General features: G+C 39.2%; 1 protein-coding gene across 1 annotated transcript; it reads left to right on the top strand.

Moving 5' to 3' along the window:
* The first annotated feature begins 1713 nt into the window (after window positions 1–1713).
* On the top strand, window positions 1714–21048 carry LOC140244353 (uncharacterized). The gene is made up of 11 exons (XM_072323996.1): window positions 1714–1849; window positions 4935–5041; window positions 5561–5667; window positions 6421–6519; window positions 7237–7341; window positions 7909–7964; window positions 9440–9652; window positions 15657–15952; window positions 16486–16689; window positions 17225–17663; window positions 20473–21048. Exons 1-11 carry the CDS (start codon window positions 1802–1804, stop codon window positions 21046–21048), a joined length of 2250 nt encoding a protein of 749 aa, XP_072180097.1. The 5' UTR covers window positions 1714–1801.

The raw sequence follows: 21048 nt of genomic DNA, 5'->3' as shown, positions 1-21048 counted from the left end.
AAAGTTTTGAGCGGACTTATAATGTCCATCGTAAGGCAAATGTGGCATCTTGCAATGGACTTATCATAATGAAACTGGTTGCGTCTTTAGTCAGCCATTTCCAATTGAAGTTTGCGACATGCTCCTTTAATTGAAAAAGAACACATTCTGTTACTAGGCTTATATTATAGTACACACTCACAGTTTCTCCTCTCAAATCCAACACTATGTAATATATGAGTCACTTTGCATTATTGACATAATGATGCTAATAGGCCTAAGTGGTCTGATTTTCGTTGGTGTTGTGGGTGTGAAGCGACGAAAATAAAAGTATAAAAAAGAAAACTGTGATGATAATATCAACAGAATTTTCTTTCTTATGGATGTTCTTGTACTACGTTTAGAACCTGATGGGCATGTGTGCGTGTTTGTGTGCGTGCCTATATATCATAACACCGGACATTCTTATTATTCATTTCTGATCATCATCCTCATGATCATCGTCACTATCGTCATCATCGTCATCACCACCACCATCCATCATCATCACCATCATCGCCATCTGTATAAAAAAAGAGAGAAAAGTACTAGGAGACCTGTGGGTCTCCTGTCCAATCTGCGTTTCGGAAAATTTTCTACAAACTAGAACTGTGTTGTGCGTGGCGGATCTGAGACGAAAATAAAGTGTTCATGAGCCCCAAATAATCCAAATCATTTTTTTTTTTTTTAAATGGCTAACTTACCGCCAAGCAGTGACTAAAAACTCTGGCAGACCATTCCAAGCATTAGGCCCCCTAACCGTTCGTTGGCTGAAAGATAAAGCTTTTGAGATATGTATAGCTTGCAAGGTATCACTGGGGAGCTTCGTGGGGGGGGGGGGGGGCAGTTGATATTTTTGGCGCCAATACCGGGTTTCATCAGCAACAAGGGGGAAAGCCTTCAGCCCAACTTCTGTTTTCTGGTGGTACTTTCGGGTAAAAAAAGTGGGGGCCCCCAAGTGGTTAGACCCTATGTATCAATTGTCAACAACAACAACAACAACAACAACAACAACAACAACAACAACAACAACAACAACAACAACAACAACAACAACAACAACAACAACAACAACAACAACAACAACAACAACAACAACAACAACAAAGTGTGTGTGTGGGGGGAAGGGGGGGGGGCGGGGCGAGGGCCCCCCCCCAATGCTTGATGAGACCAAACATCTGGTAGTTTTGTTTTGTTTTGTTTTGTTTTTTATCGCAGCTTCGATATGCCTCTGAAAAGTAGGTTCCCCATCAGTAATGACTCCCGGATCTCCGGCGGATCTCTTTAATAGTGACATTTTCCAGTGCATTTTCCAGAACATCAAGTCCAATAGGGATTGCCCCCCCCCCCAAAAAAAAAAGAAAAAAAAAAAGAAGAAGATGGAGTGTCTTACAGTAACTTTTGCGTCTATTTAAAGTATTTCAAATTGTCAAGAGTAACTGTTTAATTCTTCAAATTGAGCTGTGGTGGTGAGAAATATGTTCTTCCAGTCCAAACTTAGAAGACCTTCCGCTAGTATAGGCCTTCCGTACTTTCCGAGAATTCCAATTTCTTTCAAAATTCATCATCATACCTCATTAGACACGTTTTATTGCAAGAGTTAGCATTAAACGCCACCATACAATAACAAATTTACCGCTCTGTCTGTTTTTCGTGTCACAGTGCAGTGTCAGCCAGCCAACGTCTGCGTCGACTGTAAAATGTCAACTCTCTAGCGTCTGTTTGATAATAATTTAAAGTTCTATACTTCAGAGATGCGAAGCTGGTCAGGAATTATTTCAATATGACGAAAGAGAAGACTTCAAAGCCCAAAGAAGCACGTACAACAAAGGCAAGTAGCGCATCTTTTAACTGCTTACCTGTGTAGGCTAGATTATGTCAATGAACGGTCCCGCGTACTGTAATACGTGTAGCCCGACCAGACACTGTTACGCTATGCGAAAACAGCGTCTGACGAGCGCGGCATGCAGCCTCAAAGTGAGGAACCTCAACACAACTACAAAACTTAGGAAAATGTATACTTTTCTCCTTTAAACAGAATACTTTACTCACGTTAAATGCATGTTTCTATTACAGAAGAATAGTTCGCCACACTGGGTCCATGGAGACCACTTGCGATAAGTCCGTGGAACAAATAAAATGACACTTTCTGGCGCAATTCCATGGTACGTCGACGTACCACGTACAGCGACTGTGCTGTGTTCAAGTGTATAGTTAGGCCTGGCGTGAAAGATTGTGTACCGTGTGGACATGCTGGATATGATGATCAATTTCGGTAAGTTTCATTGCGTACATTTGAATACTGATAGCATCAGATGTAGAGTAAATATTGAAGAGTATACTCGATGAGTTTGAGGTGACAAAAATGATGTTAAGTATCAAAATTCAAAGCTATCGTGATACGATTACGTCGCTCTCCTAGTGGTTGGTGGTCGCGCGCGTACAGCCCTGTCGCGACGTACCATGTACAGCGACTGGGCTGTGTATAGTTATAATACGTGTAGCTGTAAAAAATAAGTGTTTTGACAGACAGTCTGACGTTACTCTGAGCAAAGGCACTTCCTGTGATTAGATTTACTTGATTTGTAAATATTAATTGTAATTATACTAAAGTTTTGTTGTAAATAATAGATGTTAGTGTAGGTTTTGTATTTAAATTTAAGTAATTAAAGGGAAGACAAACCCAAAAAGCATGTGGATTGAGTGAAAGCAGTAACGTTTTTAGTAGAACACATCAGTGAAAGTTTGAGGAAAATTGGACAATTGATGCAAAAGTTATGAATTTTTAAAGTTTTGGTGTTGGAACCGCTGGATGAGGAGACTACCGTAGAGGTTATGACGTATGAGAGGACCACAATATAAAGGAAATATAAAAGGAATTCCACAAAAATTCACTTTTCTAGCAAAATGAAAGAGTTCTTGACTAACCGCTTTCAGAAAGCAGGGGAAATAAGTGCTACCCCTAACATATGTCAGTATCAAGTTGATGGAATGTGTAATTTTCATGAAAAATGAATTTTCATTGAATTCCCTTTTTATTTTCTTTATATTGTAGTCCACTCATACGTCATAACCTCTAGTAGTCTCCTTACCCAGCAGTTGCAACACCAAAACTTTAAAAATTCATAACTTTTGCATCGATTGCCCGATTTTCCTCAAATTTTCACTGATGTGCTCTATTAATATTACTGCTTTCACTCAATCCACATTGCTCTTTGGGTTTACTTTCCCTTTAATTCATGAATTGTATTTCTTGGAGCAAATTAATTGCCCACTCTGCAGAGAGCTCACTATCATTTAGCCCGACCAGACGCTGTTACGCTATGCGAAAACAGCGTCTGACGAGCGCGGCATGCAGCCTCAAAGTGAGGAACCTCGACACAACTACAAAACTTAGGAAAATGTATACTTTTCTCCTTTAAACAGAATACTTTACTCACGTTAAATGCATGTTTCTATTAGTACAGAAGAATAGTTCGCCACACTGGGTCCATGGAGACCACTTGCGATAAGTCCGTGGAACAAATAAATGACACTTTCTGGCGCAATTCCTGACCGTCGGTACGTCGCGACGTACCATGTACAGCGACTGGGCTGTGTATAGTTAGGCCTGGCGTGAAAGATTGTGTACCGTGTGGACATGCTGGATATGATGATCAATTTCGGTAAGTTTCATTGCGTACATTTGAATACTGATAGCATCAGATGTAGAGTAAATATTGAAAAGTATACTCGTTGAGTTTGAGGTGACAAAAATGATGTTAAGTATCAAAATTCAAAGCTATCGTAATACGATTACATCGCTCTCCTAGTGGTTGGTGGTCGCGCGCGTACAGCCCTGTCGCGACGTACCATGTACAGCGACTGGGCTGTGTATAGTTAACTATCATTCAACACTGGCACTGCTACAGACTAACTCGTTACAGTCTAACGTTACACAGCTGCAGTCTGACACTGACAGTGTCGGTGACACAGTTGAGTTAGTATATTACTAATGACAAATGTTAGACAATGAATACACGAGAACAACAACAGCAACAAAGGCATTCCCATTGAAATCAAGCAACCAGCCGCACGCAGTCAGGGGTAGTGTCAGGACAGGGGTCAGTCAAGCAACAAACTTCTCACGTCTGAACACTAATAATATTTCTGCACCCTAGCCATGGCCCATGTCTCAAACTCAATGCGTTTCGTTCTTACATACAAAAGTAGGTCAGCTATTCAATAGACATTGGAAGGCCTGGGCCGCGAGATGATTAAAAATTTAATTAATTTTTAAAGTGTTAGAATTCTAGTGTTAATTATGAATTATGTCAGTGTGATTCTTATTTTCAGTTTTTGGTGGTTAGCAGAGGTAGAAGTGAAGGGCTGTATACTTTTTTGAATAGCATTCTAAAACAACATATTCAGTATTCTGGAAAAACCAACAACAACAGCAATGACAAACAACAGTCTTCCTCATGGGTTTGTGACTCATATGATATGGGGGGGGGGGGGGGAAGGGATCTAGAGAGGAGAATCTAATTAGTGTTTCTTCAAATTTGTGAGCCACACATATTCTGATTTAAAATTTGTGGTGATTGGCTATGAATATCAATTGTGTGTGAAATAAACTTTCTTTTCAAATGATGTCAGAGCAAGCAGTTAAACAAACAGTAAAACTGGTATAATGTAGAAAGTCAACATCCACAGTTTGTGATCCAGTTTGATGAAAGCAAATACCCTGCCCTGACCTTTGTAATCTTTAGTACATTCATCAAAGGTAACTTAAACATGATACAATCTAAATCCCTCACTGACTGATGGTATTTCTAATTTGTTTTCTATACTTTCTAAAATTGTACTTGTAATTTACATGCAAGTATTCAATCTGGTCGTGGGAATGGTAATTACGCTTGTGTCTGTTTTCTTTGCAGGTTGTTGTACGATGTTTACCACCCACCCTGACTGAGGATGAGTTCAAAGAAATTGTAACGCCATTCCCAGACAATGAATATTTCTACTATGTCAAGGCTGATAGGAGGTATATTCATGTATATATAAAAAATATGTGATGTAGGTGTGCAGTGTATCAATTTTGCGTGAACATTGTCACATCTTCGTCAGGTGATCTACATTCAGAATTCTCTAATAATTAATTACTCAATGAGAGATTTCATGAAAAGTTTTATGTCCATGTTCTTGTGTTGTTTTGGGGGTAGTTAATGTCTGAATGCATATTAATATTTAGATGAAAATTGTGTGTAAATGTATATGTTAATTATGTTGGGAATGATATAATTTCATGTGAGTGTGTGTAGGAATTTTGTTTCAATATGAAATCTCCCTTTTCCCAGTGATTATTAGATTTTTTTTTTTTTTTTTTTTTAAATTATGCCAAGATCGCGTGATCCAAATAATAGAGAAATCCAGATAAAGGGAGGCAGGATGAGAAAGGTCTGACTGTACCTCAGATAAGTGATAATAAATCACTGTGAGCTCTCTTTGTGCTAATGCTAAGTTGATCTTCCTTTTGTTTTCCTCCTCTCTGCTATGACAACAGTCTAGGACAACATGCTTACTGCAGAGCATATATCAATTTCAGCAAGGAAGAAGACATTATCCCCTTCAGAGACCTGTGGGATGGATATGAGTTCACAGATACCAAAGGTGAGTTACTAAGATTGAGGTCAGGATAGAGGTTGTGGGATACTGTAAATGGGATACTGTAAAAATGAATATTTTTGCACAACTAATCTTTCGCTCTCAGCCAGGTAAGAAGAGTTTCACATGTTTTTAATTTCGCGGAATCAAGACATCAAGTACTGAAACATATGGCAAGGAAAAAATTTTGCATGCTTTTATTTTTGCACATAGTTTCTAGTTGTGCGAAATGTGCAAAAATTTCAACATCGCAAAAATTTCTACTTTTACAGTATGCTTTACAAGATATGTCCTTGTTGATAAGTTTCATTTTGTGTGTGTGTGTATGTGTCAATTTGCAGTATATGTAACATCTGAACATGGATCTCATTTCTTGGAGTAATAAAGAGGAGTTGAATTTTGCATACAAGTTTTAAGACCATGATGAGGCTATAATGTGAAAATTAGCATTTCTTAAAATGATTTTTTCAAATGAGATCTTTTAACAGAGCAAAGGAATGTAAAGCATTTATGCAAGTTACATTCATCTAGAGCTTAAAATGTGTGGGTTTTTTTTTTTTTTTTTTTTTTTTTGGGGGGGGGGGATTAATTTCAGTCGCAACCTTGAGACATGTGTGGTCACGTTATAGCAAGTTAATTCTTCCTTTTCCCTCACTGCACATTCTAGCAATTACTGTCTAGACAGGCAGAATAGTATGCTAATCACTGATGAAATGTTCATACCTCCATTCATAGTGTCCATATATCCCATTCATGCAGATACAAGTTATCCAGCCGTTGTGGAGTTTGCACCTTACCAAAAGACACCAAAGACTTCTGGAAGGAAGCCAGATGCCCGCTGTGGTACATTGGAAGAAGGTAAAAGCAGATTGTATGGTTTCAGTTAGACAGCTGACTTAATTCTGATGAATTGGTGATAAACCTTTGATATTTTGATATCATGATGTCATCAATTGTATTGTGATATCTATATGTTAAGTTGCACAGATTTCAATTCCAATTTATGCTTTTGATTTTGACAATTTGAAAAGAGAACAAAAATAGAAATACAAGATGCACATTGCTCTTACATATTTTCATGCAATCACATGAATGATCAACAAACTAGCAGAGATGCGAGCAAACTTTGCACACAATGAAAGTGACAAATGTTTGCATATTGATAACGGTATGTTATGTCATGATTGTGGTATCCTCTAATGACCCTGGAATAGCTTCCTTGTTAGCTTGGATGTGATGTTTATTGTGGTCGATTTTGTTGTGTAAAAGATGAGCAAACAAGCAAACAGAGATTGTTATGATGAAATTACTTCATTGCTTGTAAATACTTGTCTACATCTGTTCCTAGTGAGTGTGTGGTCTTTAACACATTGCAGCTTGTTAGTCAGGTAATGTGGTGCCATTTGCTATTTCTTATCAGAGCTTCTTTTTATTTTCTAGGCATTTTCCTTTTTTTTTTTCTAATATTGCACAGATATGACTCAGATGGTTGGAAATTACAAGTTTAAAGAGTTATTAGATTCCTCTGTAAGTATGTACGATTTCTCTGAAGGTTGTTTTTGTATGTTCTCACAGATGCTGACTACAAGAAGTTTTTAGAGACCTTGTCTGCTGAGGTTGAGCAACTTCCAAGTGCTGAGACACTCTTAGAAGAAATAGAGTCCAAGAACAAAAGTGAAGGTGAGATATGGCATTGTTGTGAAAGCCATTGCATTTTTTTTCTTTTGAATTCAAGGAATATTCACTTCACAAATTACATGTTAAAAGAGATCTGGACATAGTTTTACTTTTGGGGGGCAAATCATTAACAGCTGACTACCCCTATTACAGTGTTATTTTCTCTATCTCTCTCTTTTGCACTAATTCTCTTGATATTGCACAGTGTGAGGAACTGTCAAATTCAGCATATTTTACATTCATGATACTCCAACATTGTGGTAAATTTAGAAAGTGAGCTCATGTCCATAAATCAAGGCTGCACACTGGCACTGGTCCGACAGTCCCTGACCAGAAAAAAATCACTGTCGGACCAGTTACTTTTTCAGGAATGGACCAGTAAAACATGGTAAAACTGGGTACCTGCTGGTCCAACAGACAGGTCAGACAGGTGAAAAAAATGGACTTTATAGAGAAAATAATGAAAAGGCATCTTTCAACATGACATCTCACTGTGCGTATTATTGGATATGGCGATGTTATTCTTGTTTTTGTCTCCTGATGTGCTGCCTTTTTTTCTCTCTCGTGCAGGAAAAGTCATCACACCTCTAATTGAGTATCTGAAGCAAAAGAGGCTTGAAAAAATAGTAAGTGTTTTCAAACATTTATTCCTTACATCATGAACAATAATTGTTCTGGAATTCAATTCAATGTAGGGAATTATGTCAATGTAAATTTTTGCTAGTTCCATTTATGCTTTGTATGTTAAATGACGAATTTTCTTGTGAGCTAATTTGAAATGAAATTGACTTTAATGCCATGTAATGGTTCTTACATGGTTAATGATAAGCACTTTTGTATTCATATTCTAGTTTGTTTTTTGAAAGAAATTACTTAGCAACTACCTAAAAGTTTTGTGAAAGATCCATATTGGAAATTCTGTTGGTGTTATGTGATATTTTTTTCTTTTTTCGATGACTCCACTGGCCTTTTTTGCCTGTGTAAATGCTAGCTCAGTGCACAACAATAAAACATCTGATTCCTTGAATAGTTTTTTTTTCTTCGTTTTTTTGTCATGATTTTCCCGACTGTGTGTATTTTGTGCAAGAATCCATAGCTACTTTTGTTTACACTCAATGCCTGTTAGGAGCTTCTGTGCGCTAATTCATGTTGCAATGTTAAATCCCATATCTGCACTTTGTTCCATAAACCCCAATGGCAAGCAGAGTCTGAAGCTCTTATATGGTTTCTCTTCCAGTGTCAATGATCAATTCAAACACCTCTGTTTTTGTATTGTCTTTTTATTTCATTATATTAGGCTTTTGCCAATGTAAATGGGTCTTCATACACTATTCATTAGAGTCTCTTTTAAATGGTATTGACATTTCAATCTTTTGTCTTCTTCTTCTTCTCTGTTTTTATGATTATCAATAAAGTGAATTGAATTGAAATCATACAAAAGTATAATCTGTAATTTTGTGTAAAGAGGGAGGGGGAAACACAGTTTGCAGTACAAGTATATAATGTCATATAATGAGTTGCAATTGCAACAAGTAAACAACATTTGAGTAACAAATGTCAAGGCTTTGGCCAATTCTAGATATTTTGGTATTTTTTCATCCACTTTCATTGCGAGATTTTTTGCTGCCAAAGACTCCTTTGGCATTTCCATGCCTTGAAGGTACTGTTTACTATTGGGAGCAGTGATTAAAAAAAAAAAAATCTTTTGAGTTATCACACATATCACATATGTGTAGGTCTGTTGTATCACAAAGCATTCTACCGTATAAAAATTTCACATTAAAGCCTAAGTATAGGGAGATATAATAGTTTTTTTTTTCCAGGAATCACAACTGTAGACTGTTTATTCTAGAAACAATTTTATTATAACTATTGATCACATTTTGCATGTTTAACAATACTTGACATTGATTGTACAGATCAACATTCTTACATTGGTTATTTCCATCCTGAACTCACATTGTAGAACTATTTTGAAGCACTAAAGCTCGGTTTTTGGTTAATCTGCAAATGGTAAATAATGCCTTTGATCTGTCCGCCATTACCAGTTCAGTCAAATTGAAACACCTTCTCTTCCCAAATGTCCCTTTGCCTCCGTCAGAAAGCGAGAGAAGAGGCCAGGGAGGAGCGAAAGCGCAAGGAGAAGGAACGACGTCTGAAGGTTGAAGAGGAGAAGCGGAGGAAAAAGGAGGAAGAGAAGAGACGCCGGGAGCGAGAGAAGGAGAGGGAGAGACGGGACAAGGAGAAAGAGAAATCCGGGAAGGGCAAGGAGGAGGGCGACAAAGGGCAAGTGAAGTCAGAGCCGAAGATAACGGTAAGAATAACTTATCAGATGACACCTAGAGCACACGACGAGTATACTTGTAACCAGAAACATTTGTGGCGTGAAACTTTTGCAAATTGGAGTCAGGGGCCTTTTTGCGGCATGAAACTTTTGTGCATCACCACTAGCAGTCAATGCATCGTGTAGACAAACACTTACTGCATGCATTTTATTTTCGCCAATCTTGGCTCCTTGCTATTAAAGTGAAAACTAAGTTCTGGTAAGGGCTTGAGAACCCGTCTGGCACCATTTCATATTTGCTTGCAATATATCGAAAGAGTCTACAAAGAAACTTACCTGGCTGACGCGGTTTGCCGGAATGATGAGTCGTTTTGGAGTATTTTGAGAAAAATAATAAAAGTCGGTAAACCGACTTTTATTCCAGAAGGCTCCAGACTAACTCGGTCTCAGGGAAAACTCGACCTTATTTCAGACAATTTACACACACAGTTCGTGATCGCCATGTTCATCAGTACTCTATAATACTACGGGCACCGGCCAAACGAGGCCTTACTGAGCAGACAGGAAAGTGCGTGCTAATCCTGTACAAAACAAATGGACAGCGCGCGGTCCTCAAACCTACTAGCAAAGACGCTTTATAATACGCACATCACCTCAGTTGCTGAGACGCGCGGTCTTTGAAGTTTTTGTTGTTGTTTATCAATTGTCTTTGATTGTTTTTAGAGGTGCTTGAGAGGCGCACACTATTAAATTTTGCATGCGCGCCAAAGAGGTTTTTGATGCGCGTGTTGTAACAACTCGGACCATTACTGCGAGTAGCCAGAACGCTACAATGTAGTTTATACAGGCCGCTCCAGTATGCATAGTACTGTACAATCCAGAGGGAAAACCATTACCAGTAGCAGTACAACTCATCCCGCCGTCAAGCAAAGCGAGGCCGAGTTATCCCCGAGTCCGAGTCTAGCCTGACCCCGTTCGGGTAAGTTCCGAGACTGAATGTTTTTGGTTAATATATCCCATTTTCGTCCTTACCCATCGAATATCTTGTTATTACAGCGTTATTCCGCACATTTCCTAGGCATACGTTCACATTTTGGAGCAAAATTTGACAACTTTTGCAGGCATACCAGAACTTTGTTTGGGCTTTAAATTCTTGAAAGTTTCATGCACCTGAAAATTTCTAGTTTTACAGTAACTCTTTGTAGATGTCAAACTGAGGTCATACCGACCAATTATACTAAATGCATAGCCAGTATTAGTTGACCGACCTCTGACAGCTTGCGACAGGCAAGTTTTAGAGCCAGTAACATCAAGTCAGGTGTATGTACATATCAACAAACAATGCACTGCTTGCTAATGTTAGAAAAGTTGTGTGCAGACATTTTCAAGCACCATACCTAGTATTCCAGGTTTGCTCAGAAAACTGCATAAAGTTCCTTGGGAAAGTTTGTTTTATGTTCCCTCCTCCTTATTCTCTGACATCATTAGTTCTTTGGTATACCTGCATTCTTTGGATGCACTGATAATCCAAGAGTATTAGTTTTAACCTGGACACTTTTGGTAACAAGCTGATTTTTTAGGATAGGCCCAGAAAAATGTCTGGAATAACATACTAAAAGTCCTGACGCACACAAGTACCGTAATCCAAGATGGTGTCCAAAATAGCCGCCATTTCCGGAAATGCTTATTACTTTTCAACCAGGTAACCCTAATACAAAATTTAAATGTCTAAATATATGTTTTTAAGCGTTAAGAACTCAATAAAGTACATACTAAGAGTTGTTGAAGCACGCAAGTACCGTAATCCAAGGTGGTGTCCAAAATGGCCGCCATTTCTTGATTTTTTTTTTTTTTCTCATGATTTTGCAAAACAGATTTCCCCTGTACACACTTGGAATGTCAAAATATATGAATTGAGTGACAAGGAACCAAATCTAATACTTATTCAGAGATTTTGAAACACACTCAAAGCACTTAAGCACTTTCAGAAATGAAAAATGGTGTCCAAATGGCCACCATTTCCTGTTTTCTCATAACCCTGCAACTATGTAACCTATGTAACCAGGATGGCCTGTACAATCATTATTTTCCAAATATTCATCCTGAAGTATATACACTTTGTCATTGAATTGCAATCATAAAAATGCAAAACATCCCTCGCTCAGCCTGTTTCCACAGACTTTGTACACTTTTGAGATTGACAAATTTCCAAGTATGTCATTAAAAAGTGTTCACCAGATCCTTCACTTACAAAATGCAAAAGTTAGTTACCTCATATTGGAGGGTGATTTGCAATTTCTAACCCTTCCACCACTCACTTCCCCGATATAAATTAAATACCCCTTTGATTAACAATTCCTATAATTGATTATTACATCAACTTAGTGCAAATAATATAATTATTTTCATTTCAATTCAAGTGTAAAAGCTCCCTCGTGTTGGAGGGGTTAGGGATACTGTAACTGAGGCTATGAGTTATCTACTCTTTGAGGATGGACAATTTTCTCAATATGACACAAAGCGTGCACTGTTTAATGATGATCATAAAAATGCAAGAACTCCCTCTAGTCGAAAGGGGTCCTCCGCCCCCCCCCCCACCATCCTGCACTCGCTCATTGCCTTGAATGTAATAGTCTTTATTCTACTTACACTTTTAATAGAAACAAAAATCTACAATTTCATCAACAGTGCGCAGCATAAACCCCGAGATTTTTAGGTCTGAAAAACAAAAAAATCTCCCTTTTGTGGGAGGGTGCTTCACCTCATACAACTCCCCCTCATATTTCCATAAATATATATTTTCTTACTTACATGACAAAAAGAAATAACAATGTTTTACCAAAAGAGTGCCCTAAATCTCTGAATTTCAAATTGGAAAATGCCAAAATCTCCATCGTATGGGAAGGAGTATTCTCCACCCACACTCTCCCCTCCCTGACACTTTCCGTAATAATTGTATATTTCTCCTAATGTTTTTAAATAGAAAACAAATATCGGATATTTCACCAAATGGGTGCAACAGATCAGAAAATACAAAAATTTCCCTCATATGGGAACGGGCAACCCTATGACCGCACACTTCCATGAGTATTATATTTTTTCCCTTTTTTTTTTGATTGAAACAAAAATCTAATATTTCACCAATAGGGCATCAGATGTCTGGATATCAAGTCTGAAAATGCAAAATCTTTCTCATGCTGGGGGTGGGGGAATCCCTCTTCCACACCCTCCCGTTGCCTGTTTCCCTGAATACTACTTTATATTTTTCTTACTCTTTGATGGAAACAATTCAATACCAAAAAACGTTTGCACGATATGTTTCACTTTCAAGTAAAAAAAGAAATCCCTCCTGTGGGAGGGGAATATCCCTCCTCCATGTACCAATAACTATACAAGTGTCATATTCTCTGATTTCTATCTATTACATAATTTTATCTAATCTAGATGAATTGAATAAGATAATCTAAACACTATGTTTTTAAGTGGAGCCATATACTGCACTGAAGAAATTCACTGTCATGTGATAAATTACACATTATTTTGTAGCACATGTAGACAATAATTTTGAATATGTATGTAACACAGACACGTAAAAGAATTGTTGTTACTTCCTAAATTATAACTGATGGTTTCAAATGGAACTCACCTCATGGTAGACATCAAATGCGTTGGTAATAAAAAAATAAAAGGATAGCACTAAATTTTCATCTCATGTGTTTGAGGTGATGAAAATAAACCGTGTGGTAAAAGATATTGCCTTCTACTTGGCTGTCTGTTTAGCAACAAATCTAATGGTGAAATATTTCTCTCGTAACAAAGACACACTCCTTGATTTTAACATTCAAATGTTTTTCCTAGTTTACTTTACACAAAGGAACTATTTTTACAAAAAGATTCTTATACACCTTACTGATATTTATTTACATAATTGTGACATGAAAAATTGTTACTGCATGCCATTTTGCACGCCATTTTGTATTTTGGGAAGAGCTTGAGCGGTTTAATCGGTACTTGTGTGCCTCAACATCTCTTAAAATGTATTTTATTGAGTTCTTCATCCTTAAAAACAGTTATTCATCCTTAAAAACACTTATTCAGACATTGATGTTAATTTCTTTATTTGGGTTACCTGGTTGAAAAGTTATAAGAATTTCAGGAAATGGTGACCATTTTGGACGCCATCTTGGATTATGGTACTTGTGTGCGTCAATATGGCTTGATATGTATTTTATTGAGTTCTTCGTCCTTAAAAACGTATAATTAGACACACCTGGTAAAGTAGAGGTGGAGAGCGACGCGGTACGATGCTTCCGCAAATTTCTTTCAATTTCCGACGTCAAAGGATGCCCAGCGACTGTTAGCGATGGTGTAGAATCACTAGTTTAGACTGCGTGACTGCATGTACGAAAAGGCGCTTACCTGGTGGCCGTCGCGCAAAATAAGCTCCTTTGCAATCTACCCTCCTGATGCGTCTCGAGGCGTCCCTCGTTGAAAGGCGTCTATTGTTTTGTAATGAATAGAAAGCTAAGTGCAATCCAGGATTTGGTGCCACGCATTGTTTTGACCTGAAAAGTACACTTAGATATTTTTAGGTTACAGAAGTGAATTGTGACAAGATTCAAATCCTCAGGAATGCAAGTGCGAACCAAAATGGCCAGTTAGTATTAAGGAAGAAATGCCATAAATATTGCTTGATGCTTACAAAAACCGTGAATTTACCGTTTCGCGCTACTCGCTCGCTACTCATACTTATATATATACATATACATACATACACATATACATATACATATATATACACACATATACACAATATTATACATTACACCATAACATATAATATCTCATATTCATATGTGCAGTATTAGTAGTCTGTAATAAGCATTTAGAGGACGTGGTATTATTTGTACTTATTTGAAATTATTTGTAATTATGTGTGCAGACAAGTTTGGGTACACATAGACAATGTACAGTAGGGCTGGGGGCCCAAGGCCGGCCCATGGCCGGACCCATGGCCAGGGGCCTAAGCCCGGAGCCAGGGGCCCAAAGCCCACAGGGCCCTGGGCAGGGGCCCGGGCCGGGGGCCCTAGGGGGCAGGAGGCCCAGGGGCCCAGGGGCTCGGGGGCCCAGGGGCCCAAGTCCAAGTCCAAGTCCAAGTCCCAAGTCCAAGACCACAAAGAGTACCTGTCATGACTTGCTGCGATAATGATGTGACAGGGCTGTGCATACACTTGTGAATACACTGTACACTAACTATACAAAGCCCATACGCTGTATAAATTGTGACAGGGCTGTACCTGAGCAGCTCACAACACAGAGCAAACACAAAGCAAATTTTACGATTGCATTGAGTTTTGATACTTGACATCATTTTTTTGTCACCTCAAACTCATTAAAGACAATCTCCATTAGATGTTTATTTATTTATTTTTTTGTTATTTGGGTTATCTGTTTGAAAAGTCATAAGAATTTCAGGTTATGGTGACCATTTTGGACGCCATCTTGGATTATGGCACTTGTGTGTGTCAACATCTCTTAATATGTATTTTATTGAGTTCTTCATCCTTAAAAACATATAGACATTAAATTTTTGTATTTAGGTTACCTGGTTGAAAATTTATAAGCACTTCCGGAAATGGCGGCCATTGTGGACGCTATCTTGGATTACAGTATTTGTGTGCATCGATATCTCTTAATATGTATTTTAATGAGTTCCTCATGCTTCAAAACATATATTTTGACATTGAAATTTTGGATTTGTGTTCTGTGGTTGAAAAGTTATAAGAAATAAGATGGACGCCATCTTGGATTGCGGAAAACGCTCAAGGAGGATTTACGAGGACTTTTAGTATGTTATTCTAGACATATTTCTGGACCTATCCTGAAAACAAATCAGCTTGTTACCAAAAATGTCCAGGTTTGAGCCTATTTTGACCTAATGCTCTTGGACTATGAAGAGATTTTGTTTATGAGTGATATTATTCAGTGCCAGTTGACTGTGCTATTGTTTTTCAAATTCATGTGAACCGTGAAGCTACTGAAGAAACCAGTGACAGAGAATAAGCCAGATGCCAGTCCTGCTAAAGGTAGTGAAGCTCGACAAGAGAAAGAGAGGGGCAGAGACAGAGATCACGACAAGCCCAGAGAGCGAGAAAAGGACCGGGACCGGGACCGGGACTGGGAGAAAGAGAAGAACCGGGAGAGGGACAGAGACCGGGAAAGAAACCGGGAACGGGAGAGGGACAAGAATCGGGATGCGGGCCGCGACAAGAAGAGGGATCAAGCCCAGAGTGTCCAGTCAAATAAGAATCAAAGTGACAGAGACTCAAGGTAGGCTGTTCTTTGACCTTTGTAACACCATAAACAGAATAGAACTCATATTATGTCTGCCAAGGTGTATTCTGTGCACTGGTGAAATACCAGTATCGGCATTGACAAGCAGTGTCCAATGCATCATTTTCATATGCAAAGTCTGTTTCAAAGGAGAAAAGTTAAAAGTTTACACATGAACTGGGTTGTCATGATTAATTACAAATCTCATGCTTTTCAGAGAAAAACTGTGCATATTTAGTGTCACTATGGAGACATACATGGGATGATTATTCGCTAAAAATTTGCAGAATCATACATATTGCTGTTTGTATCATATTGGGATGTGTAGAATAAGCTCGTAATTGGAGAAACTACATATTATGTGCACATGGAAGGTACAAGACAGTGAGGAGTTTCCCAGATATACACATGCTGCCCCGTAGGAATAAGGTACGATAATCTTAGAACTGTGCAAACTACAACTTGTCTCGGACAGACAACATGCATGACGTAATGTCTAAGCAATGTGGCATCTGTGTTGCCTTCTTTAGAGGGAGAAGTGATGCTGGGAGGACTGACAGTTCAAGGGACTACGAGAAGAGTGGAGGAAAGCATGAAGACTCTAGAGGCGGGAGGAGAGATCGGGACCGGGACAGGGACCGGGACAGGGACAGGGACAGAGATAGGGACCGAGATAGGAACAGGGGATCACAGCAAGAGGACAACAGAGCAAGAGACAGAGCCAAGAATGAGAAGTAAGAATGCATGTTTGGTAGAGCATTTGTTATTATTATCATTATTATTATTACTATTATTATTATTATTATTGTTATCATCATCATTATTATTATTATTATTATTATTATTATTATTATTATTATTATTATTATTATTATTATCATCATCATCATCATCATCATCATCATCATCATCATCATCATCATCATCATCATTATTATCATCATTATTATTATTATTCTTCATTTAACCAGGTAAAGAGCATAGGATATCAGCATATCATGTTTATGATATGTATATCATAAACATTACAAGCATGAAACAAAAACCAGAGTAAACATTGCAAAGGGATACACTGTACTGTACATTTAACACAAAATAATAGAGGAAATTATATGATAAAGGAAATGATAAGGTCAATCAGGATATCTTTAGTCCATTCATCAAATATGTAATATTGTTGTACATATGTGTCGACTGTGGGTAGAGTTTCGTGGTAAATTTTTTTCCATGCATTCATGAGTCAAATTTGTCCTTGTCTTACGTCATCAGTGCTGCGCCGAGGTCACAAGGGACCAGGGATGACAAGAGAGGCGACAGCGGCAGAACGCGCCGCGACTCGGACCACGGGAGGGAGAGGAACCAGGATGGGGGCAAGGGGAGGGACAGGAGGGGGCCAGATGACCGGCAAGATGTCAGCAGCTCCAGCAGGAGGGAGAAGAGAGACTCCGGCAGCAGAGACCAGCGTGGGGAAGGGAGCGCCAAGAGGGACGGCAGGCAGGGAGAGAGAGAGGCCGACAAACACGTTGACAGACAGGGTGGCAGACAGGGGGAGGGGAGAGGCGCCGGCACCAGAGACAGGAGGGATGACGCCAAGAGAGACGACTCCTCTTCCTCGACGACGTCGTCAACATCGCAGTCGCGGGATGCGGGGAGGAAGGAGATGGGTGATAAAGGGGATGACAAAAAGCCACAGCGTATCAGGAACAAGGTAGGAAGATGCTATCTTCATTCAAACTTTATTCATACAGTGCACTCCTGTTATAACCAACACGGTTATAACGAAATTCTGGTTACAATGAAATAAAAATTCAGGCTGTAACATTACCAGCTGTATGTATTTTTATTGTTTATTTGTTCAGTTATAATGGAATTTCAATATAACGAAAGAAAACTGCCAGTCCCGAAGCCTTTGTTATAATGGGAGTCCACTGTAGTTGCATCATCTATAAACTGTTACAGGCTTGTTATCTTAATGCATATTAGTGATGAATGTACATGTTAGTGGAAATAAGACATACTGTAGGCTCTCATCATAGGAGGAACTGATGGGACAAAATCTTGTTGTAAAAAATAGTTTCATTTGTCTCAAAGATTGATTTTTACGCCTCCGCCAACGAAGTGGCCGGAGGCATAATGTTTTCGGGTCGTCCGTCCGTCCGTCCCGTTTTGTTTTTGGCGATATCTCAAGAACCGTGTGGCGGTTTTGCATCAAACTTGGTGTGAGGGTATATCCTTGGGGGATAATACTTTGTGTGGATTTTAGGGTCACAGGGTCAAAGGTCAAAGGTCACAGGTTATTTTGTGAAGAAAAAAAATTGAAATTTCATGTTTTTCTCCATATCTCGCAAATGGTTCAAGGTATCTTCATGGAACTTAGTATATATGCTTGTACCGATGGGCAGTGATTATCTAGGGAAGTTGGGGGTCATGGGTCAAAGGTCAGGGGTCAAAGGTCAAGGTCAACTCCTCAAAATATAACTACTTTCCTTATATTTATGCAATGCCTGAAGGATTTTTTTAAAGCTTGATGTATGCATGTATAACCCAATATATATTCTGTGGGAAGTTTCTTGCCAAAAGGTCAAAGGTCAAGTGAAAGTGCTAAATTGCACTTTTTCCTCCATATTTCAAAAATAACTCAAGGTATTGTCATGAAACTTACATATTTATGCATGTTCTACCTAACAGTGATTCTCTTTGGAACTGTGGGGTCAAAGGTCAAAGGCCAGGTTTCGATAATACTATTTTACCATTTGATACTGAAATTATACTTTTTCTCAATACCTTGAAAATTACTCAATGCATAAACTTGTAAAAGGGTCAAAAGTCAAGTGAAAATCATCAGTTCCCCCAAATACAATGTACCTGCACTCTGAAATTTTAATCATTCATCCAATTGAACCTAGTTCTAGGAAAGTGAACATTCAGCACATTTGTGGCAAACCTGTCATTTCAATATTTTGCCAATTGTGTGAAACTGTCATCACACATTGTCAAGACATTGTACTATAGACCTATTAGAAGAACCATGTATTATGGCGGAGGCATACACCAGTCGCTGTAGCGACATTTCTAGTTTATGCCTCTGCCACGAAGTGGTGCCGGAGGCATTATGTTTTCGGGTTGTTCGTCCTTCCGTCTGTCCGTCCGTCCGTCCGTCCTTCTGTCAGTCCGTCTGTAATGAATTTTGTGGACAGCGTAACTAATTAAACCGTTTGAGGAATCCTAATGAGACTTGGTATATATATATATATATATATATGCATGAGTGGATGAAGTTGTGCCTATCAAGTTTTGGGTGCACATGCTCTAGGTCCAAGGTCAAGGTCAAATGCTCAAAATTTCACTATTTCTCCCTTGTCTATGCAATGACTGAAGGTATTTTCTTGAAACTTAATGTATACATGTACTACCCAATAAAGATTCTCTGGTTAGAGTTTTGGGTCATGAGGTCAAAGGTCAAGGGGTCAAAGGTCAAGTGAAAATGTTAAAATTTCACTTTTTTCTCCATATCTTGGAAATCGTTCAAGGTATCTTCATTAAAACATACTACATATGCATGTAATGACTGGCAGTGATTATCAAGGGAATTTGAGGGTCATGGGGGTCAAAGGTCAGGGTTAAAAGGTCAAGGTCAACTCTTCAAAACTTCACCTTTTCCCTCATATTTATGCAATACCTGTAGGATTTTTTTTTAAACTTGGTGTATACATGTATTACCCAATAGAGATTCTCTAGGAAGCAAAAAAGGTCAAAGGTCAAAAGGTTAAAGATCAATTGAAAGTGCTGATTTTCACTTTTTCCCCCATATCTCGTAAGTGGCTTAAGGTATCATCGTGAAACTTAGTACATATTTACGCATGTTCTGCCTGACAGTGATTCTCTTGTGAATCTTATGGTCATAGGTTCAAGGGTCAAAGGCCAGGTTAAAATTAGGTGAAACTGTCATCACACATTGTCAAGATGTACTATAGACCTACAGTATTAGGAATATCATGCTTTATGACGGAGGCATACCAGTCACCATAACGACATTTTTTTCCCTACAGATGTACCTTGGAATGAGGGAAATTTGGTAGCATGTTTGCCTAACACTCTAGTGAGACCAGCTTAGCAATGTTGCATTGTTATTATACCCATCCTCCTTGTAGGAGGCAAAGAAATTAGGTCCATCTGATGGGACATAACGTGAAAGTCCAGCATGCATGCAAGATTCAGATCTCACGCATGTAAATTCTCATACAGTACTTTATACCTTACAAAGAGGAGAGAGCAAATATGGTGAAGAAGCCGTATCCAAACATTCTGGAATATGGACGTACAATACTGTACCATCCCCTGGTGGTTCATCCAAGGAAACTAGCAGTAGTCAATTAGCAGTTGTCTCCAAATGGCATCAACCAAGCAGAAATTGCCTTGTGAATGAATGCATAAATCTGAAGGATAAAAGTTTGAGTGAACCATTATCTTTTTCTTTCCATTATCTCCCTCCCCCCCCCCCCGCCAATTTTGTACAGGATCGTCCTGCAATGGCACTTTACCAACCAGGTCAGCGGTCAGCTGGCCGGAAGAGGGAGGAGGGCCGGGATGCTGACTCGTCCAAGTCTAGTGAGGGGAAGGAGGACAGGCCAGAGTTACTGAGGAGAAGCAGCAGCTCCTCCCTCACAGGAGGAGAGAAGAGTGATAGGTCGGACTCCGGAAGAGGAGGGGGTGGAGGAGGAGGTGGAGGAGGAGGGGGTAGAGACAGGGGCAAGAGAGATCAAGGCAAAGATGGAAGTAGAAGAGGAGATAAAGAGAGAGATGGCGGTAGGGATCGAGGCAGGGACAGAGGCGGAGGAGGTGGAGGAGGAGGAGGAGGAGGAGGAGGAAGAGGAGGGGGCAGTGGGGGAGGAGGTGCAGGTGGTGGTGGTGGTAGAGGAAGTGATAAACCTCGAGATAGAGACAGAGACCGTGATCGAGATCGAGACAGAAACACTGGTAAAGGAGGCGGAGGAGGCGGAAGTGGTGGTGGTGGTGGTGGTGGGGGTAAGAGGTATACAGAAGATAGACCCAAGGACAGAAAGAGAGAGGGAGGTGCCAAAAAAGAGGAATAA

The sequence above is a fragment of the Diadema setosum genome, chromosome 21 (assembly GCF_964275005.1).
Source record: "Diadema setosum chromosome 21, eeDiaSeto1, whole genome shotgun sequence".
In the NCBI taxonomy this organism is placed as follows: Eukaryota; Metazoa; Echinodermata; class Echinoidea; order Diadematoida; family Diadematidae; genus Diadema; species Diadema setosum.
This window is presented reverse-complemented; position numbering and strand designations above follow the sequence as displayed.